Source organism: Calidris pugnax, unplaced genomic scaffold (assembly GCF_001431845.1).
Source record: "Calidris pugnax isolate Ruff unplaced genomic scaffold, ASM143184v1 scaffold128, whole genome shotgun sequence".
NCBI classification, from domain to species: Eukaryota; Metazoa; Chordata; class Aves; order Charadriiformes; family Scolopacidae; genus Calidris; species Calidris pugnax.
Window position 1 is genome coordinate 2,180,080 of NW_015090851.1, and position 20,599 is coordinate 2,200,678.

A 20,599-nucleotide genomic window follows, 5' to 3' on the forward strand; every position below is an offset into this window, starting at 1 on the left:
GGTGGGGGGAGAGAGAGAATTAATTCAGCGGTTGGGACTTGCACTGTCCCTGCTGTTTCGCACAGAGCAAGAAAGCTGTGCTTCCCTGTGTGACCAGATATGGTAAAGTTAGTTGGATACAGATATCGCTCAGCTTAGCGCTTCTGCAGCGGGCACTAATAGAAACGACATGGGTGAGGCTTTTAGGATATACTTTTCTTAATACTTTGAAAAGAACTTATTACTTGGTTTAGTAATTATTACAGTTTTAATGGCAGTCTTGTGAGCTTGATTCCATATGATACATGTAAAATGCTTTGTTCTGTAATATCTTTAGATACTAGTTTAAAACCTTATTCCTAAAAATAGTAAAGTACCCTTTTGGTTTTAGCAAAGAACCACCCCCAAACATCAAGTTTTTAATGACTCTAGTCATTACGAGCTTTGAAATCTGCTGAAGTCATATGAGATATGTTTGGAATAGCTACCAGGTTTGAACCTCTAATGTGCTTCAAGCACACGGGTGTTTTCCCCTTTTCCCTCTACGGTGATTTCAATTACATTAAGATAGGAAAATTCTGGCTCCGGATCAGCTTCTTTGTTTGTACTTGCCTTCTTCTGTTTAATGTACAAGTGGATGCTATTCTGGCACAGAAAAATAGAAAACTTTTCATGTTAGCTGAAGAAAACATTTTTATTTTCTATTAACCTGTCTGTGTTTTGTCACTTGCTAATTTCCCAGTGTAAGTGCAGAGTGCACATTTTGTGGGTGTTTAGTTCTGTTTGTTCTTTTGTTATTTGAAAAAACAGCACACACAAGCTTTCTTGTTGCTCCTTTGTTTTTTACATATTTTCATATATTAACCCCATTGGTATAACATGATTTATTTATTGCTCTGCATCTTTCTTCCTATATCCTGGTTCCTTTTTGTTGCATCTGCAGTATCTGTATGTGAAGAAATTATTTGTGTTCTCTGTGCTTTGCTGCATGTGTGGTAGAAGTAAAGTCGGTATACTGGGAATGTTGTAATGATGCTTTTTTGTATATATATCTCTCTAACTGGAACTTGAGAGACGCAGGAAACCTCTATTAGTCTGTGGGTGGGCAGTGATGCTGTCAAACCAATGCTCTGCATAGTCAGCCAAGAAAGACTTTACATATAACCTCACCTGCTTGTTGGTGACATGGTTCCTTGATGAAAAACTTACTGGATTTGCCCACACCAGAGATTGTGGGCCTTTGTTTAATGGACTCATCAGAACTAAACTGTAATGGTTATTTAAAAAAAAATTAAATAATTACAGCATCACTAAGTATTTAGACTCTGAGTCAAGGATACATCTCTGTGGGAAAAGGATACACTAATATAATTTATTCCCCTCATCTTTTAAAAATGTGTGGTCCCTAATCTAGAACTGGTAAAAAAAAAAAAACCTCCACAACTGTGGTTTTACTAAGCTGCATGTAATAATGTGGTGGTATAGATATTTTGTGATGGTATTTTTTGGTGGAAAGGACATAGGCTGCCTTCTTTTAATAAGATTGTAACTGAAGATTCTTTCTAGAAATTAGTGTATTAATTTATATTGCTGTGATTCTTTACTGGTTCATACCATGCTTTTTTTTTTTAACAGTACAGTATATACAGGACTTGTTGCTATTATTTTATTTGTCCAAAATACTGAAGCACAATTTTATTCTTAACAGCAGTTTCTTTCTGACTCGTTACAGTATCTGCATTGTTCCAGTTTTCTTTTCTTATTTGTTCCCTGATTGAATCAGCTTTTGCACAGAGTTCCAACTGGCAAGAATACAGCTTTAACAAAAGTTCAAGCTGTGCATGAGGCTGTTGCATTCCCTATTAGATCGTAGGCTAGATTAGTGATGCTGAATCCATTTTAGCCCAGACTGACAAAGAATAAGCAGCCATCAGGTTTTTAAGTATTTTTCAACTATATTGTTTTCTATTATTATCTGACATTTCTCAGTAAAGAATTGTGTAGAAGAAATTATGATTAAGAGATTGAACAAAGCATTTACTTATTGTAGTTGATTTTCCTTGTCTCTTACAGAGAATCAAGCAAGAGTCAAAGAATCTGATTTGTCAGACACCCTTAGTCCAAGCAAGGAAAAAAGCAGTGACGACACTACAGGTAAGCATTTAACTGAGGTTTCTGTAACATCTAATTAGTTTGAATTAAAACACTTAATCACAAGCATTTTCTAAAAGAGCTGAGAACCGGATACAAGCTTAGAGCAGTTATGTCTATTTTGCAACTTCGTAATTAACTGTTGTAAAGGGAGAAAATGGTAAAAGTTTCTCTTCACTTAAAGAATACATGTATGAAAACTGTCTGCAGTCTACCTGCTCACTGAAGGATGTGCGGTTTGGTTTTTTTAGATGCTCAAATGGATGACCAAGATCTAAATGAACCTATTGCTAAAGTAGCTCTTCTAAAAGGTAAACAAATTTTTTTAACGTTAGATGCATAACCTGTATATATGTATATTTTTGTCTACTGGTTTTTTATCAAATGTATATCAAAGTAGGGTGCTGATATTCAATTATTTTAATCATGGTAGAGTTGCATTTAAGTATCAATAATGATTCCTTTGGGTTAACACTTTTAAGTGTTAATTTAGAAATAACTTATGCTTAAAGTTAGTTTCTGCCCTCACCAACACTGTTCTAGGAATTTACATGCTATAACTTTGGAGTTGAGAAGCAGTTTCAGCATACAGTTAAGTTAGGGCTAATAGCTCTGGGGAGGAGGGATTCTTCCATCACTGACATGTTTCAAGCATTGCCAGATTTTCACTTGTATCATTTCCATCGCTTGTCAGAAATGCTTCTATTAGTTTGCACCTGATTGGCTAAAAAGAAAATAAAAAAATCATTTTTTACTTAGAACACTCAAGATTTGAATTTGCTGTTGTAACTGTATTTAGAATGATTGCTGAGCCTTACTTTTGAGCTTCATGCCTATAAATTACTATTTTATTGCTCTCTGCGCTGAAAGCATGTACTTAAAACTTGATCAGTGAGCAAATGTTTACATATTCATGAGCTGAAAAATTTTATGGGATATTAATTAGTTGGTAGCATTTAGCATACCGAAAGTTACTTTTAGGCTTTATGTGCAATTAGACATTTGATAAGATCTGTAAAATGATGCTTATGTTGGGATCACAAGTAAAAGAATGTCACAGTTCTTCATTGCTCAGAAAGACAAGAAACCACAATGAAATTTAGGAGATGTGTAAAAGAGCTTTTTTTCTGTGATTGTTTGAGATTCTCTAATTTTATGACAGAAGGACTTAAAAAAAATTGTGTTTTACGTGTTTCCAAACAGTGAAACTAGAAAGTATTTTGATGTTTTCCAGTGGATATCAGTTCAGCAAAGAACTTTAAAAAGGAGTGTTGAGATACTGAGTGTGTTCCGTTTGAATTTTGCTCTGATGTCTGCAATTAATAACAAGTATATTCAGTGACTTCCTGTGTTAGGAGCTAGAATCTGGTAATGTTGTTTGTGGTGATTATGATAGTCTTATTTTTGGTATTAAATTTGGGTTTGGTAGCAAGTTTTATTTGAAAAAAAAATTCAGTTGAAAAGCAAGGTGTTGATTAAGTATCAGAACTTAGGGTGCAGAATGGGATACACATTATGGAGTTTGTTTCCTGTGAGTGTTGTCACTTGCGCAGAATTTACAGCCGGAACAACCCTTTGTATGAGAACAGTACAGCAGAGAAACTGATTTCAGAGAGTTTATGTCAAAATTATTTTGATTCTAATTCTTACAGTTTTAAGATAGCCAACTGAAGACTACTCCTAATTGGCTGATTTCTTAGTTATCTTCTGCAGATGTATTAAAAGGCTGAAACCCACCGATTCCTGCATTTTCCTTATATGCAAGTGAAGTCTAAGTTCTGTCAGAAAGGTTCATTTACCAGCCCAAGGCCGAGCTAAGGCTGCTGTGAGCGTGCTGCTTCTGGGATTAGGAGATCCTCATGTCATGGCAAGGGCCTGGTGGAGTTACACTTTCTGTGCCCAGGTTTTATTAAACTGCCAGGGACGATTAATTGAACTCTTAAAGGACTTAAATCAGGTTTTCTGTAGTAGTGTGGAAGCAGTCTTTTGCCAATGTGGGTGTGCTCATCTACCTGTGGATGTGCTGTCTTTACCCCGTTGAAGATTTAAACCATAACCATTACTGAACTTTTAAGTTAATAAGTAGAAAAATATCTATTTGCATAGGCCGCTTTGCTATTGAATTACATTTTTGTAATTAACTAAAATAATTGGAATAACTCTTTTTCTCTTGAGGCTATTTATGGGCATTCCTATTTTGCTCTCATGAAACCATTAAAAAATATCTGTGCAATGAATCATTTGCCTCATACTATTTATGAGGACTCTGTAAACCCACGGTTTTGTTTGAGGTTTTGTCAGAGCTACTTCATATGCCTGACTTTGCCCTAAAAAGGATCTTGTTTGCCACAGAAAGACTTTCAAGTGGATTTGTTATGCAGTCATATAATTAAGGAAGAGTGAGAACATTTCTGATCTGGCAGCTGTTTGGAATGCGGAAATGGCTGCTGGAAAAGGCAGCGTTCCTTTTTGTTTAACTGTTGGAATTTAGAAAACAAATTAAAGGAACAAGAAAAAGATGAGACGTTTAATTGCCGTAGTTTCCTCCAACTGTATTTTCCATCAGTAAGCTTTGAGTGCATTCAGGATTTGTTTCAAGGTTCTACAAGTTGGAATCTGGAAAAAAGGGGAAGGGGAAAAGCTCTTACAGATTAGTAGAACTGCCTTTTTTTTTTTTCTCCCCATGAGGTAGACAACTTTATTAGCCATTAGTAACAGTTCCCTAGATGCTTCTGTTTAGAGAGGCTGTTAGTGACTACTTACTGCAATGTTAAAAACGGGTAAATGTTAAACAGATGGAAAGAAGCGGTGAATGTCACTGGAAGGTTAATTACCTCGTTCTTATCAACTTCCTTCTATTTTCATAGTAGTTTCGAGACTGATCGGTAGAATCTTAATAAAAAGTGTTTTCAGTTGACAGTTGGCTAAATAATGGTAGTTTTGAAATAAGAAATTTTGAAAATCAGCAATGGTATCTTGATTGAGAAAGCTTGGGAACTGTTGTTTTATACTGCAATAGCCAAATGCTTCATTTTAAATATATGATACAATTTATGCGGATTTTATGAAGCTGAAGAATGCTCAGGGTTTTAATTGTTTATATGACTTCACCTGAGTACTCTGAAAATAGTTATCTGAATAGCCCAAGGAATACTGCAAGATTCTTAAAGTGAACTATTGTATGACTTGGAGAAATACCAGCCTGCTCGTAAAGCTGCTTTCACCAGTCAGGACATACAGAAACGGGATCAGTTCAGACCGCAGCCTATGTGGTCTCTCCAATATCAACACCAAAGTGTAAAGGCAAACATATAAGCAGAGCTTTGTTAATATCTTCATGTTTGTAAATATTAATTTAGTCTGAACTTTGCTTTTCTTTTGGTTTTATTGAAATTTTATGTTACAGATCCTAAAATTGCAATATGTTCCTTCACACACCATCCTACTCTTTAATGATTTAGAAAAAGTCATTTTTCCCCAAAACTGACCCAGGGGTTAGACTCCTTCTCTTGGGCCAGATTGAAGGAGAAGAAATTTTCATGTGCTTTTGTGCTTTGGAAAGGATTTGTACTGATCGTGGTTTGGTTTTTTTTTTTTAACATTTTTAAATCTACCAGTGGAGTTGATGCTAAGGAAGATCTCAGTGTGTATCTGGAACAGTGGTGTTAATTAAGAACCTTTGTTGTAATATGGCAAACAATCTGATCGTAGATGAAAATTTTCCATGAGCTAGAACAAATGAATGAGGATTTGACTTTTTTGGCACCATGTTGTAATTAATGATAAAATTATTTAGAGTTCTCTGGGAACACTTAGTCCAATGTTGAATACTTGTGTAAATCACTCAAATATGTATTTAATTGCAACCTTTTACATTGGTTTTCAAATCAAGTTTTTGTGATGTGAATTTGCTTCTTGAGGGAACTAATTCTAAGCTTGATGATATTTAGTAGTTTATTGTTTATAAATAGAGCAATCCTACTTACTAAGTAATTTCTTTCAAAACTAGCATTAGGACAGAAATGTTGTTTACTTTGAACTAAAAGACATTAAAGAAATTTTACGTTTAGGTAAGACTGAAAAGCTGGTATTTTCTTGTGCTGATATTTCTCGGTTTTTGATTTAGAAGCATGTCGGCCATATGGAAATTCCCTTATTGCATTTGAGTAGGAAAGAGTTTTTACCTTGATTGTGCCTTTGCTAAACTGATTATCTTGTCCCATAAGTTGAGTTCCTCATCTCCTTTGAAGCAGTGTATGTATGTGTGCTGTCATTGATTGGAAAACACTGTCCACCAGAAAGTTCATTTGGGGTGTCTATTGTTGGATTTGGGACACTGCTTGTTTATCAGGCGTGATTTCAGCATAATTTGTCAACTTCCTTGTCCATTTCATTTAAACAGCCTCATTAATGAGGGCTGAAAGTCTAATTGCCCCAAGTCTTTATCCATGAGAAACTACGAACAAAACATATTCAGTAAAGGGAAACTTGGATTTGGGATTCTAATAAGAAAGTATTTGGGTGAAAGATGTAGTCCTCTTTGTTCTTTCTGCTCTCATAATTTTGTTCTGAGAACGTCTAAAAGCACGTGTGCCCTTGTCTCTGCTCGATCCCACCAATTCATTACTGTGAGAATAGGAAAAAAAGCCTCTTTTCTCAGAGAGATACAGTATGAATACTTCAGCATGATTTGATAAACAATTATTGTAATGAAGAAAACAGCAAAAAAATTTTATAGTTATTTTGTTGGCTACATACAGTCAAATATCAATGTTAAAAGTGTAACGACAAACTAAGCTATACCTTGTATTTATTTTTTCTTTTTTTCTTATGCGTGGAAGGTCCAGACATTCAACCCAATTTATTTTTTGGGCTTTTTACTCTAAGCAGTGTGCCTTCATCTTAAATCCATACGGTCTGTAGTGGTAGTCATTTATTAGCCAGCTGGCTGTGTAACATGTCTACATTGTTGTTCTCCCTCTCCCATGATGTACAACTGGACTTTTTCCCTTGATTTTGCTCCTTTACCTTTCTCACCTAACTGGCTTTATATAAAGTCTTAGCCCTCTACCAGTACAGTTTATTAGTGCTGCTTGTGCCTATTGGAAGATCTGTTTCTGCACTGACAGTACTTCAGGAAAATTTAGTGAATGGGAGTTTCCTGGATCCAGTTCCTGGCATTGCAGATACCTGCAGGCTGGAGTGTTGTCTGCCTCGTTGTTACTGCGTCTAGTTTCTAGTGTTGTGCCCATTAGAGGACACTGCTATTAGTTACAAATATTTATTTTTCCTCTTTTAAATTCCCCCAAAACTTCAGCTTTAAAAATGCTTAATTTGCCTGTAACTGCAAGTAAGCCAAATGGACATTTAATACACATTTTAGTTAATACAGAACTTGTGGGGAAGAGCAAATGTTTTTATTTAGAGCTTAAATAACATGTATAAGTTCTGTTCACATTAAAGATATACCTAATATTTTAAAACATAGAGGAAAAAAAAACCTTAAGGGCAAAATTTAGCTTAGTATTCACTAGGCCACTGAATGAAATAATGAGGGTGGGCTTGTCTTCATTTTCTTAATTTTGTTTTAGAAAATTTCCCTAGATTTTTCCTTTCCTTCTAGTTACAGTCCACAGGGCGAGGAGGAAGCCGAGCTGTGTTTCTTCATTTTCTTAATATTTTTTTTTTTTAGAAAATTTCCCTAGATTTTCCTTTCCTTCTAGTTACAATCCACAGGGCGAGGAGGAAGCCGAGCTGTGTGTGGTACCAAGCCTGTTGGCAGTGGCAAAGCGCTAAATAGCAGCTCTGGGCATCATGTGTTGGGGCTGCCTGGCATTGCCCGGCCCAGCAGGAGGCTGGGGCTGTTGGGGGGCTGCTGTGCTGCCAGGGTTGGGGTGTGCCTGCAGCATGGGGGGTGCTTGGGAGGCAGGGGACAAAGGGGGGACGTTCTGATAAGTGTGTGCAAGGAGAGAGGGTCAGAGCAGCTTCCTTTTCAAAACACATAAGGATTGTCTTACGCTTGGTCCTTCATTTCTGTGAATCCAGGAATCCTTGCCTATCTCTACAGGGTTTTTAAATCTTGTTTGGTTTTGTTTCGTACTGCATGTTATATATAATGAACGTTTTAAAAGTTTGCATATGTTTTCCTCCTTTTAGAAGTATATTAATATTTTTGCTAATATTTACCTAACCCAATTTTGAGTTTACTTTAACTAACTTCAGATGATTTGAATAAAAAGTTGCCAGTCATCACATGGCAGTGCAAATTAAGCTGTTGTACAAATTTATGATTTAAAGAAAATGTTCTTTTATCAGATGAATTGCAGGGTGCACAATCAGAGACTGAGGCTAAGCAAGAGATTCAGCAGCTGCACAAGGAGCTGATTGAAGCCCAAGAGCTAGCTAGGACAAGTAAACAAAAATGCTTTGAACTTCAAGGTGAGACCCAGATCAACTTGGTTGTGTAGGGTACCCATTAAAATTGTATTTATCAGGTAGTTTTAAAAGGGGGTCTAGTTTTGCTGTCTGTCTGTTAAGTACATTTCGTAACATTCACATCTTCTGCACAGAATGTCAGAAACTTTTGCTTTTTTACCTAAAGTGATTGAACTTCGACTTTTTGGTTCAAGATAAACCAAAACCTTTTCATAGTATTGAGTATGTGAACACTGTATATTTCATCCTTATAAAATATGTTCACCTGCAAATATTGATTAATTTGTATTTCAGTCAGATAATGCACATAATGTAATGTATTCGGTGGTAGTTCTTTGTTTAGATCATCGTATCAGATATGTAGCTGTATCATTATCCTCAGAAAACCATAGGTTGTTTATGACAGGAAATAGTTTAATTGCATATTGTTCAGTGTTCTTTATGGGGTATATTTACAGGTTTTTTTTTTCCTTTTCCCACACCAGCTTGCATTTAGCACACATGGACTTTTTGGATCAGGCAACAGATTATATTAATTTCAAATTAATTGTAATACTACCACAATAATGGAATGATGTCTTAATATTAACTTTTTATTAAACTACTTACACAGTTACTAGCTTTGATAACTTACTGAAGTAATATGATTGCTTTAATCTTTTCAGTTAAGGAAAAGTTGTAACTAAAATGAATTTCACAGCTGAAATACTTCTTAGTAATAAAAACTTTTGGACACATTTTCACTTCCATTTATAGCGCTATTGGAAGAAGAGAGAAAAGCATATCGAGTGCAAGTTGAAGAATCTAACAAGCAAATAAATGTTCTGCAAGGTAGGAATTATTTTTTTTTTCACCCTGCTCTTTTAGGAAAAGTATATGGCTTTGACTGTTTCTCTGGCATCGTAAGAGCTAATAAAGAAGGAGCTATTCCTCCACTTTTCTCTCTATGGTAGTTCAAAATGTTCTGATGTTCATTGTATGTTTGCTGCTTCTCAGACTTTTAGGGTGTGACACATCTCACAACTTGGAAAAAGTTGTCAAGATGTCAGGATTCTCTCTTGGCAGCCTCTATGAACTGTAGTGGAGAAAAAAAGTCCTGGCAGCTTCATGCAGTACCATTTCTTAAAGAATTTTGATGGAATCAATGTTTTAGGCCAGCCAATGCCACACGGCTTTATGTTTGCCATAGAGAAGGTGCACAGAAACAATGGGGATCCTGTCTTTACATGTGAAGTTCTTTAGATGAACAGATAGTTAAAGCAAGGAATTTCAAGTACCTTGTCATTACTTTAAAAAAAAAAAAAGTGACGTGTTCACTTTAGATGAGGTTATGTCTTATGTAAGTAAGAGATGTAATGGAAGTTTTCTTTCTAATTGCCCTGAATTCTGAAGCACTGGAATGCTTCAGAAACCATTCCAGCATTCTTGGTAGTAATTTTTCTGTATAAGTTATTTCTATAACTCCCATAAACTTCAGAAACTCTCGTATGTGTTTTGGGTTGTTGTTCATCAACAATGCAGACAGAAGGAAAAAAGCAAATTTCTTTGAAATACTGCTATTACTGAGAAGCAGGAATTTAGCTTGGCTTCATAAAGAAACTAATATCAGGAATGTACAGTTAGGGAAAAGTCACTCCTTTGCTCACTAATGGGTTATGCTTATTGCTGCATTAGCCAGTCATAATTTGTGGTGGTTTAGAAATACGTGGTTTCCCAGCATATGGGGTTGGTAAATTCAAGGCTTCTAATCTAAGGATACATGAAAGGGCAATTGTTCATGTATAATGTGTTGTATTACTGTCAAGTTATTCTCATCTACTTCTTTGTTTGCTGTTCTATTAGTGTAAGCCCCTATAAACAATTTCCAAACAAATGAGGTGACAGTAAGCCTCATGTTGCTCACACGTATTTAAAAATCCATCATGCTGCAAATGTCTTTGTTGTGGAACAGAAGCCATTTCATCTTACACAGAAGTGCTGTGAAATCTAACTTACTGCTGTCCATAAAAGCTCTAATGTATTACAGTATATAATAACTATCAAGTTTTTTTTCCCCACGCTGTCTTTTCCTTCCAGAGTGTGGAATTGTAATTGATAAGTTCTTTAGTTTATCTAGTGAACTGATTATCCTGCTGGAGCCTGTTTAGAGAAGGGGGAAAAAGTTGCATTTTTCTTCTTCACTGTGCATCAACTAACAGCAAAGTTTCTAGATGGTACCTGTATATGAATTCTACCCATATTACTGTGTATGCAGCTACTGAAAAACATCAAGTGCAGTTGTCAGGAAAGTGCAAGTCTCTCTTGAGTAGCTCTTGTGCTATGTCAGTTTATGGCACGACTCACTCGCATTCTCCGTGTCAACTTCTATAACAGGTTGAGAGAACAAAAATAAATACAAGACATCTATGAAGGTTACTCAGCCCTGGTTATCTTCCCCATGCTTTCCACTGTCCTTTTTGTCCTTTGCTTCTGAAACATAGGACTTCAAGCGTGTCATTCTGACTGTCTACAGTATCTTATCTTAGGTTTTCAAGTGATGTTAAGAACTTTGCACTTTTCCTCTCAGAGCAATTCTTCATAAATCTAGTAATTGCTTTTTCCCATGTTAAAAATCAATGAAATACATGTGAACTTTGATATGTGTTCTTTAAAAAGCCAAACAAAAACCCTGAGCAAATTAAGCACTTTGCTTCCATCAGTTAGGGTTTTAACTATAATTTTGTTCTTATTTCTTTTATGCTTCCCTTTCCTCTGTAAAAAAAAAAAAAACAACTTTTTTTTTCCAGCTGTTTGCACTGAATTCTATTGACATACTTGTTTATGAAAAATAGTTGTGCTCAGAGAAGAAATGTGTTTAGTAATGAAACAGTTTTGAATGGGGGGAATAATTTATAAGGTTTGCTTCATACAGCAATGTAAAATAACCTACTGTGTATGTGACTGCTGCACATTTACAGTAAACTGTAAATGCTGAAGGATGACTTACATTCAGTATATTCACGTGCAGCTGTCCCTTTCAATTCAAAATTAATCTTGCACTTTGAAAAATGCTTTTTTGCAAAGAAGTAATTTTTATTTACTACATGTTGAGACTGCAGTAGAAGTTAGACTCTGCGCCCAAATATTTATAGGCATCACAAGTTAACTGCTGAAGAGGCAAACGTATCCAATGTAACTTTGCCAACTGTTTGGCTTGTCAGAGAAGGTTTCTTGCTTTTCATCTTGTCTCCAAACCCCAGTGTCCTTGTTCTGTAATACTTGTTTTGCTTACAGTGAAGCTGGATCTAAATTTTGGTTTCAGATTTTGGAGAGTTGCTTTAGTATCGAACACATAACACAACCCTGTCTAAGAAAGTTTTGTAATTCTTACTTCCTTCGACTCTCTGTAATACATGACCCCACATACATGTCTCTTGAAGGGTACAGCATTTGATAAAATTAATATATTTTGAATTGCATTAGGATTCTTTAGTCCTATTAAACGTCAGCAAGATGAGAAAGGGAGTTATGTTTTTTAGGTTTCCTGCAAATCCAGTTTTAAGAAATGCTAACATTACTGTATGCTTTCCAGCTCAGTTGCGAAGATTACAAGAAGATATTGAGAATCTTCGGGAGGAGAAGGAGAATGAAATTTCAAGCACTCGAAATGAACTAGTCAGTGCTCAAAATGAGATTCTGTCACTTCAACAAGTAGCAGAAAAGACAGCATCAGAACGAGATACAGATATTTCTGCGTTGCAACGTGAGCTGCAAACAGTGCGAGCGGAACTCGAACGGTGGCGGAAAGATGCCTCAGATTATGAAAAAGAAATTGTCAGCCTGCAGGCCAGCTTTCAGCTGAGGTGTCAGCAGTGTGAGGATCAGCAGAAGGAAGAGGCTACTCGCTTAAAAGGTGCTTGATTAAAAGGATGTCACAGACCAGTGCTAACAGTAGCATCCTTTTCAACCTGATGAATGTCAATTATTCAAATCACCGTTTGTCTGTCTGTCTCTCTGCAGAGATTTATTCTGTGTGTATATATATACACACACGTGTGCATTTGTATATGTGTATCAAGGCTTGTAGTGTTACAAAAGCTGTTTTGTATGTAACCTTAAATAGTAATTGTCGAATATGCCTAAATTAGTTTAGGTACCCTTTGATATTAAAAGTAGAACAAGTATAGTTCCACTTAGAAAAGATGGAAAATGTGTAATGTTTGAGGGACTGCCACAGATTTCCAAAAGGATTTGTGTAACTTCTGTATAATTTAAACCAGTAAATGGGTGTCTTCGCTCAAGACAAGTAACTGTATTTTGTGGCTTAAAAAAACTGTTGATACTATCTCATTTTTAACATAAAAACATTAAAATAAATTTAAAATTAAAGTTTTATTCTGAACACATGATGTAGAGATACACATATATGTTGGTGCTGAGCCAGCATCAGGCTGCTGCTGGGCTCAGTCATTTGAATTTCCCTTTTCCTATAATGCACTCACATCTCAGGAGAGCTGCTTGAGAGCCCTGCTCCAGGCATATAGCTTCAGGCCTTGGAGGATCTGCTAATAGAGTTCAAAAGCTCATACTGAAACTTTGTGCATGCCACAGAGCAACTGGCACATGTAAAATATGCTTTAAATTCTGAATTGGGTAATCTTTGTGAAGTTGCTAGAGAAGCCTTTTTTCAGTGCAGGCTCCAGTCTCTGTCATTGTATTGCTAAGACCTATGTAACATTGATTTTTATTTGTTTTACCAGGGACTGATTTATTTCAAAGATCTCATTTTTTACCCTTTAGTTATTGCTTTAAACATTTTGTTCCTTGTAGCAGAGATATGGTATCTAGTGATCTGCTATTTTCAATTCTGGGAAATTATTTTCTTCAAATACGCTTTTCTGTCACGGATTCTCAAATTCTAGAGTAGACCCATAAACAGACTGTTTTCTGCTCCTTTGTGCCTTAGAAAAAGCTTGCATTAAAAAAAAAAAAGCATTAGCTTGTTTAATGGCTCACAAACCTCATAACAGTAGAAGATGTGGTAATGTTTTATAGGTGCTTGTTAGAGAATTCATGTGACGGATTATAATCAAATATATTCTTGATTTATGACTGATCCCAGCTTTTCCCCCATTTATGAGCTAGTGATACTTGAAGCAGTCATGAAATAATTTCACTCGATTCAATTAAATTTTATTCATTGAAGGTGAACTTGAAAAGTTGAAGGCAGAATGGAGTGCTCTGGAAGCTGAATGTGTTACACTAAGGAAGGAGAATACTTCGCTTACATCTGAGCTTCAACGACAAGAGAAGGAGCTTTCTAGGTAAGGATTTGCATAATGGGGATATACAAGGACTGTCCCTTATTTTTCTTTCTGCCTTGCACAGGCATGAATTAACACTACTTGGTTATTGCACTGAAGTTTTTAATGGCTTAATTAGAGCTTTCTGTGACTGTTACACAATTGTACTAAATACTTGAAGAATATACTAGCTATTAGCTTATATAGCTGGAGTAAGCAAAGAAGAGTGTGTGTAAATAAATAAAATACTTCTGACAGCCTTGGACAGACTTCTCATTGCAAATCTGTTTCATAACATATGTGTATAATACATATTTAGTGAGTAATAAAAAAGAAAATAAACTAAAAATTATGAATTAGAAATAATTTAAATTATATCTTATAATTAATTATACACACAAAGCTGTGCATATATATTTAAAAGCAAGACTAGAGCCAGCCTTCTGTGTCCATACTTTTTATAGGGAGACAACAGTGAATTGTGCTTCTACGATTACTCTAAGCTGTTATTTCCATATTAAATGAAAATAGTGTGTGAAGCTTTGGAGGATGGGAAGTGCTTTAAAAAAATGTCTTGTTTCTTTATATTTAAAACACATGAGGAATCAATTGGATTTTGTTTTTCAGCTCTCAGAAGCAGAGTTTAGCGCTAACCAGCGATATAAGTGTTCTTGAAATGTCTCGAAAGGAACTTGAAAATCAGATGGGTTCTTTGAGAGAAAAGCATCAACGGGATGCAGCTAGTCTGAAAAGCCAACTCAGTGAAGCTGAGACTCAAGCAAAAGATGTTCAGAAAGAGGTAACGTGAAACTTTATTTCTGTTTTGAGAGAGAATATAATGCCCAATGATGTTGACTTTTAAGCTAAAGGAAAAATGTAAGATTTCTAGAAATAAAAGTTTTTCATACTTTTATTGCAAGTACTTTTATGGTAGCTAATTATAGATAAACTGGGCACTAAATCAAAAAGGGAAGATTTCAGATAAAATTATGTGTAAGTGTTTTGGGAACTTCCTAAAGTTTACTTTCATACATTGCCATAGTGAATTTTATTTTAAGCTGTTCAGAGAGGTAAATCCTTATTCAGAGTCTTCCTGAACATCGTGGTATAGAGTTTCATTAGCTTTTATGAGTAAAAATTAATTCTTTTTAGTCAGTATGATCTTCCTAGTTAGCTTTTAGCTCTTATTTGACAATGGGGCTGCACATTCTTTACAAAGGTCTCCTTTAATCTTACTGGATCTCTAGGCTGCTGGAGATGATTAGCAACTAGAGAAGGCACACTAGCATTTTGAGCATATGTTTCATCTGCCTGCCCTTTAAAGAAGATGTCTGGAAGAAGGCCATAACCTTCAACCATGACTTGCTTTCTCTTATGAGCATTTTGAGTGAAATTTTCCCCAGTCATCACTGCTTTAGTTCCTTTTGCAGTCCTTTGCCTTGCTTTGTCATTAGTTCATCCATTTTATGTTCCTTACCTCTTTCAGAACTTGAAAAACCCACTCTTGCGAGGCTGTGTTGTTATAATAAAACACATTTGTAAAGATGCCTCGTCTTTTAAATTTGTGGTAAATGCTAGTACTGAAGGTCATTGGTTCTGTCCTTATTAATCCCTGTCATAAGGACTACTAGAAAGCTTATGATCTACAGAAAAAAACTGAATGTGAGTTAAAAAAGGAGAAACTGCCTGCACTGTAGGAATATGGGGCACATTAATGCAGTATTGTTTGTATGTGACCCCCTGAGGATTATGGCATGATAGTAATAAGCAGTAATATTTTTTTAAAATGCTTTTCTTACTCTTATGTTTGAGTGCTGTGGGGGAAGAGGGTTTGATTTAATTCATACAGAATGTTGATTTTTGCACCTTTTTGATTGGTGTAGGTAGCTAGAGCTAGTTATAAGACTACTATTTAAATGTAAGGTGCTCCTTGTTCCCCTGTTTTTTGTTTTGTCTTCATAGTTTTTGCAGTCCTTTCCAATATGCTAATGAGTATTTGTCTGGTAGGAGAGATGAATTAAGGCCTTGCACTTACTTCATACTTCTTGTTTTTAGTGATCCCAGCCACTCAAAGTCAGGGACAAAATCTTAATTTAGAAAAAAAAGAAAATCTCAAGTAAGATTTTTCTACCCTCCTTTTATGAAAACAGAGTGCACTGATCCAAGGCGAGTTGCTCTAGGCAGATGACAGGGAAGGAAGCTGCACACTAAGCAAATGTAAGCATTTGTTGGGTATCCAGGGATCTGCAGACTGTTTTCTCTTTGTCTTTTAGTATGAAAGAACACAGACTCTGCTCTCGGAGCTGAAGGCGAAGTATGAGGTGGCTGAACAAGAAAATCAGTCACTCACAGAAGAACTCAAACAATGTAAAGAAAACCTGAAGCTGCTACAAGAAAAAGGAAACAATGTAAGTCTGTACAAAATATTTGGGGAATTGGAGTTATGACACTGGCAAGTCTGTTGATTGAGGGAATATGTAAGAGTCAAATAGAAAAGGACAGACTTCAAAAAAAAAAAAAAAAGGACAAAAAAAGGGTAGTTTACCATATTATATGCAAAATTCCATTCTGGTACTACCTGTACATATTTACAGTCATTATAGTGTTAAAATTATGCATGCAAGTTAAATTCCCAGCTGTGTGACAGTTTTAACTACAGCCTTAGATATCTGCTCTCTTGAAAACATCTGGCTTAAATACTAGTTAGTGAACCAGAACTAAGCAAAACTTTTTAATTTCAGAGAATGATACCTGGGTAAAAGCTGAGAAACCCAGCTCTGAATGGATTAAGCAACCTTTTTCGAGATGCTTTTATTAGTGTTTATTACAACGGATGTTCCCTTCTTACTTTTGCTCATGCTTCTTAACAATGGTTATCCCTGGTCGGCTCATGCTTTAAACAGTACAGTTGAACTGTCCTTTCTATTCACTAATGAAAATATCTTTTCTGTTGCAATTAGTTGGAGAGGTTGTATCATTAGAATTGAGTTTACAGCTAGGGACAACATTTTATACTGAGACTTCTGAAATTTTCCAAATGATGGAGGTGTGGCAGACACGTTATAAGGTGGTCACGGCCTTACTTCAGATACCTTACTACACTGGGATAGCTGGTTTATTGTCTTCCTGGACCACCTCTATGGTCAGAGCAGGGTGAACAACTCCTGTAGTGGACAATACAAACCAGGAGGATAATGGATGCTCTGTAACAGCCTTTTAGAAAACTGTTTCTCTGACTATGGAGCAAGTTTTACTGATACCATCCTCAAAAATCAGCTGGCTGCTAGATGCCCAAAGCTCATGGGATTACTCTTGACATAGTCAATCACTGGATGTAAACGTCTAACATAGTAGACCTGTCAAAGATATAAAGATTTCAAAGCCCTTCTCACTTCTTTCAGCCATATTTTTGGGAATATGATGCTATAATTCTTGGGGAACCTGCTTCCTGCTTAGATTTCGTCTGCAATGCTCAGCTAATATTGAGTTACTAAAGTAGGCAGAAAACAAAAAAAGCCAAAAACCTCCCGTTCTAGTAGAACAGGTCACACTGAATAAATAACTGTGAATGTGAGATTTTCTGCTCTGTTAAAAACATTAACCTCAGGATTAAATGATCAGTGGAAAAAGGGGGATAGTAGAGGGAAGAAATACTGTGAAGGGAATTGGAGCACCTGATGAAAGTGGAAAAACTTGCAAGGTAAGGGAAATTTTAGGAAGAATTTGAGGTGAGTATTTATATAAAATCAGGAGCCACATCAGCTGCCAAAATCTGCTTCCAGAGGAGGATTTAGTTATGACAGTTGAAACCTGGGGGTCAGAGTATGGTGAAGAGCATCCAAGTATATAAGGACCTGCAGGACAAACTTGCTGTTCAAGCAAGCCTTACTCACAATAAGTAATGTAAAACATACCTATCTTATGGACTATGTGAAGTGTCATGGATACTGGGCTGAGTTCCAAGGTCAAATTTTTCAAGTACCGTTGTCCCCTTATGCTTGAATCATTACCTGCTACTTCATTTCCAAGGACAATGTGCCACAGAAGGTGACTTCCCACTGTGGAGCTTGTTCGTTTTTGCAGCCCATAAGTATCTGAGTTCACATATCTTCATATTCTAATATAAGAATACATGTTTTTGATGAAGCACCTACTTAAATGCTCCTCAACAATAAGGAAATACGTTTATGAAGGGGAAAATGTAATCGTTGGGAGGCAATTTCATTTTATCATCTGTTTCATTTGCCAAGATACCACGGCCTTGAATGCATATAACTTCAAAAATAAAAAAATTAAAAAAGAATTTAAAAAAATTTCTATAGAATTGTTCAGTGGACTATCAATTGATAGAAAAGACAGGGCCTCTGTACTCCATTTGGGATATCATTTAAATATTTAGGTTTTATACTTAAGTTTTACTTTAAAAAAAAAAGTGTTGTGTTCTGAAACGCTTAGCAGTGTGGCGTACTACTTGTGCTTGCATGCTTACAGTCACTGATTATTTCCTGATGCGCTTTATATGACAGATTTGTTCATGTGAATGGTTTGAGAACATTATCTGCGCTGGTTGACTTGAACTTCTGGCACTTTTTTTGAACACTGCTGTGATTATTTCTACCAACGTGCTCTCTGTGGGAAGGTGGCACTCTGATTTGTGGCACCAATGACACAAAAATAATCCTGCATGAAAATTACTGTAATAGTTGCACATAATTCGTCTATCAAATATTTGCCTTGATTAAAACAAATTTTAATCGAATGGCAGAGACTAGAATACTTTCTAAGATTCCTGTTTTGAACCGTATTGGAGGTTCTATGATTGACTTGTACAAATTCATAACAGGATGAGTTTTTATTTATGAATCACAATGTTTTAGAAAGTCTTCAAACATGAATTTATTATTTCTTTATTTGACTGAACTAAATCAAAGTGACTTCAGCACAAAAGAAAAAAATTTAAGAAAATATTTAGCATGGTTTGAACTTAACCTCTGTGTGTCTGTGTGTGTGCACGAATATATAGGCTGGGATACAGAGAAAGCAGATGTCTTCCAAGGACAGCTTAAAAATAAATTGGGTCCTTTTTTGCTTTTAATTTATCATCTTGAAGATAGAAGCTGTCCATCCAGAATGTGAAGTAAATTAGTTTACAGTTAATTGAATGTAGCTGAGAAAATGTGTAGCTGGTTCTAACGAGGCCATAAGCTAAATGAACCCTGCAATCCTGCCAGCTGGTAGTTTGGCCCAGCTGCAGCACTTGATCGATTTTTCAGAATTGCATTTGGTCACAAGGCTGATGTCCTGCCAGAGATGCTGATTTTCTTGGTGTCTCTAATAGAAATGTACTTCCCTGCTGTCAAGTAACTTAGTGTTGATTGTACAGTCATGTTACAATCTCACGGAAATGTCTGAACTGCAGGGTTTGCCTGTGGAGACATAGTTGTAATTGATTCACTACTGGAAGAAAAAGATTGTTTTTTGTGGAGGCTGGTGATGGAAAATGGGAAGGGTTAACTTGCAAGGAATGAAGAAGTAGCTGAAAAATTCAATATCTGGTGTGAGTCTTTCTGCCTTAAGAAATCCAGATGGGATTTCCTGTCATGTAAAAAAACCTAAAACCAACTATGAATAAGATACAGACAAATCGGTTTAAGATTTGTATTGTTTTTAAGTGCTAAATTCCAAGTTGTTGCAAGAGGTTTCTTAGAACATTTTCTGCTTACTTCCCTTTATTTTTAAACATCCCTGTTCATTTGAGTAGAATGGTGTACTAACTTTGTATACCAGATTAGATCATGCTGTATTGTGTTAGATGTCTTTAATACATTTCAATTAAAACAAAACTCACTGACTTATTTCCCCCTCTCTAAATCATCTTTACCTGATTGATTTATAGCACAAAGTGATTTTTAATATCCCTTCCCTTCTTTAGCCTTCCATATTACAACCCGTCCCAGCCGTATTCATCGGCCTAATCCTGGCTTTCCTGTATTGGTGTTACGGCCCATTGTGGTAGCGAAAGGTACAAGCACTACTGTTCAGTCAATGTATGTTTGTCCCTCTCACCTGTTTGTGCCATTTCTGTATAAAATAGTGCATGGTGAAATGCTCACAGGTATTTTTTTTTACCTTAAGCAAACCCTTCATTTAATATGCCATCCTTGTTGATACTGACGAGCTGAGCAATCAACTAATCATTTAACATCTGTGTGATTTCCTTAATTCTAACAATGAATTTTGTTCTAACTCGTTCTGAATGTGCCTCCTCTAACTCAGTCTCAGTTTGTCTTGAGCAAATGGGCTACCTTTTGCACAATGCTGCGATGCTAGGGCCTGTAAGAAAGCTTAATTGCTTAATTAACTATGAAAAATGAAGAGTTTGCCTCTTAATAAAAATCAACAAGCTTTGGTTCCTATTTATGGACTAAGAAATTCCTCTCTGGCTCTAAACACTTTAATTTTTCTCACTATTGCTATGAAGAAGATGGAAAAAGAGACAAGATGAGAAATAGGTGGTTGGTTTGTATTCTGAACTCTCAGCTTGCATTTTCTCTAACGTCTCTCAGTGTGTCCTCCTCTTAAAATGCTGTTCTTGTCATGAAATGTTGTGACAATCGGTTTGAAATGATGTTGTTAGGATCTGCTACAAACTAACTTCATAGATCTGGATTTTAAGATTGAAAAAGCTCAGTTAAAGATGTCAGTACTGCATAAACCTGTGTCTAGCGATTACTTGGCACAAGCGATGTTTC

General features: G+C 36.0%; 1 protein-coding gene across 19 annotated transcripts in view; it reads left to right on the plus strand.

The window, feature by feature from the left end:
- The window catches only part of SLMAP (sarcolemma associated protein), an 88,423-nt gene that overhangs the window by 60,928 nt on the left and 6,896 nt on the right, over positions 1–20,599 (plus strand). For 14 of the 19 annotated variants that reach the window (XM_014943181.1, XM_014943185.1, XM_014943184.1 and 11 more), the window contains 8 exons: positions 2,053–2,133; positions 2,382–2,441; positions 8,446–8,568; positions 9,322–9,396; positions 12,137–12,457; positions 13,751–13,868; positions 14,475–14,646; positions 16,121–16,255. In XM_014943181.1, the coding sequence (XP_014798667.1) occupies positions 2,053–2,133; positions 2,382–2,441; positions 8,446–8,568; positions 9,322–9,396; positions 12,137–12,457; positions 13,751–13,868; positions 14,475–14,646; positions 16,121–16,255 (1,085 nt within the window). Of the gene's footprint in view, positions 1–5; positions 174–1,842; positions 1,914–2,052; positions 2,134–2,381; positions 2,442–8,445; positions 8,569–9,321; positions 9,397–12,136; positions 12,458–13,750; positions 13,869–14,474; positions 14,647–16,120; positions 16,256–19,779; positions 19,870–20,599 lie in introns of those variants that run through there. The other 5 variants (XM_014943191.1, XM_014943197.1, XM_014943182.1 and 2 more) reach the window with 4 other exon arrangements.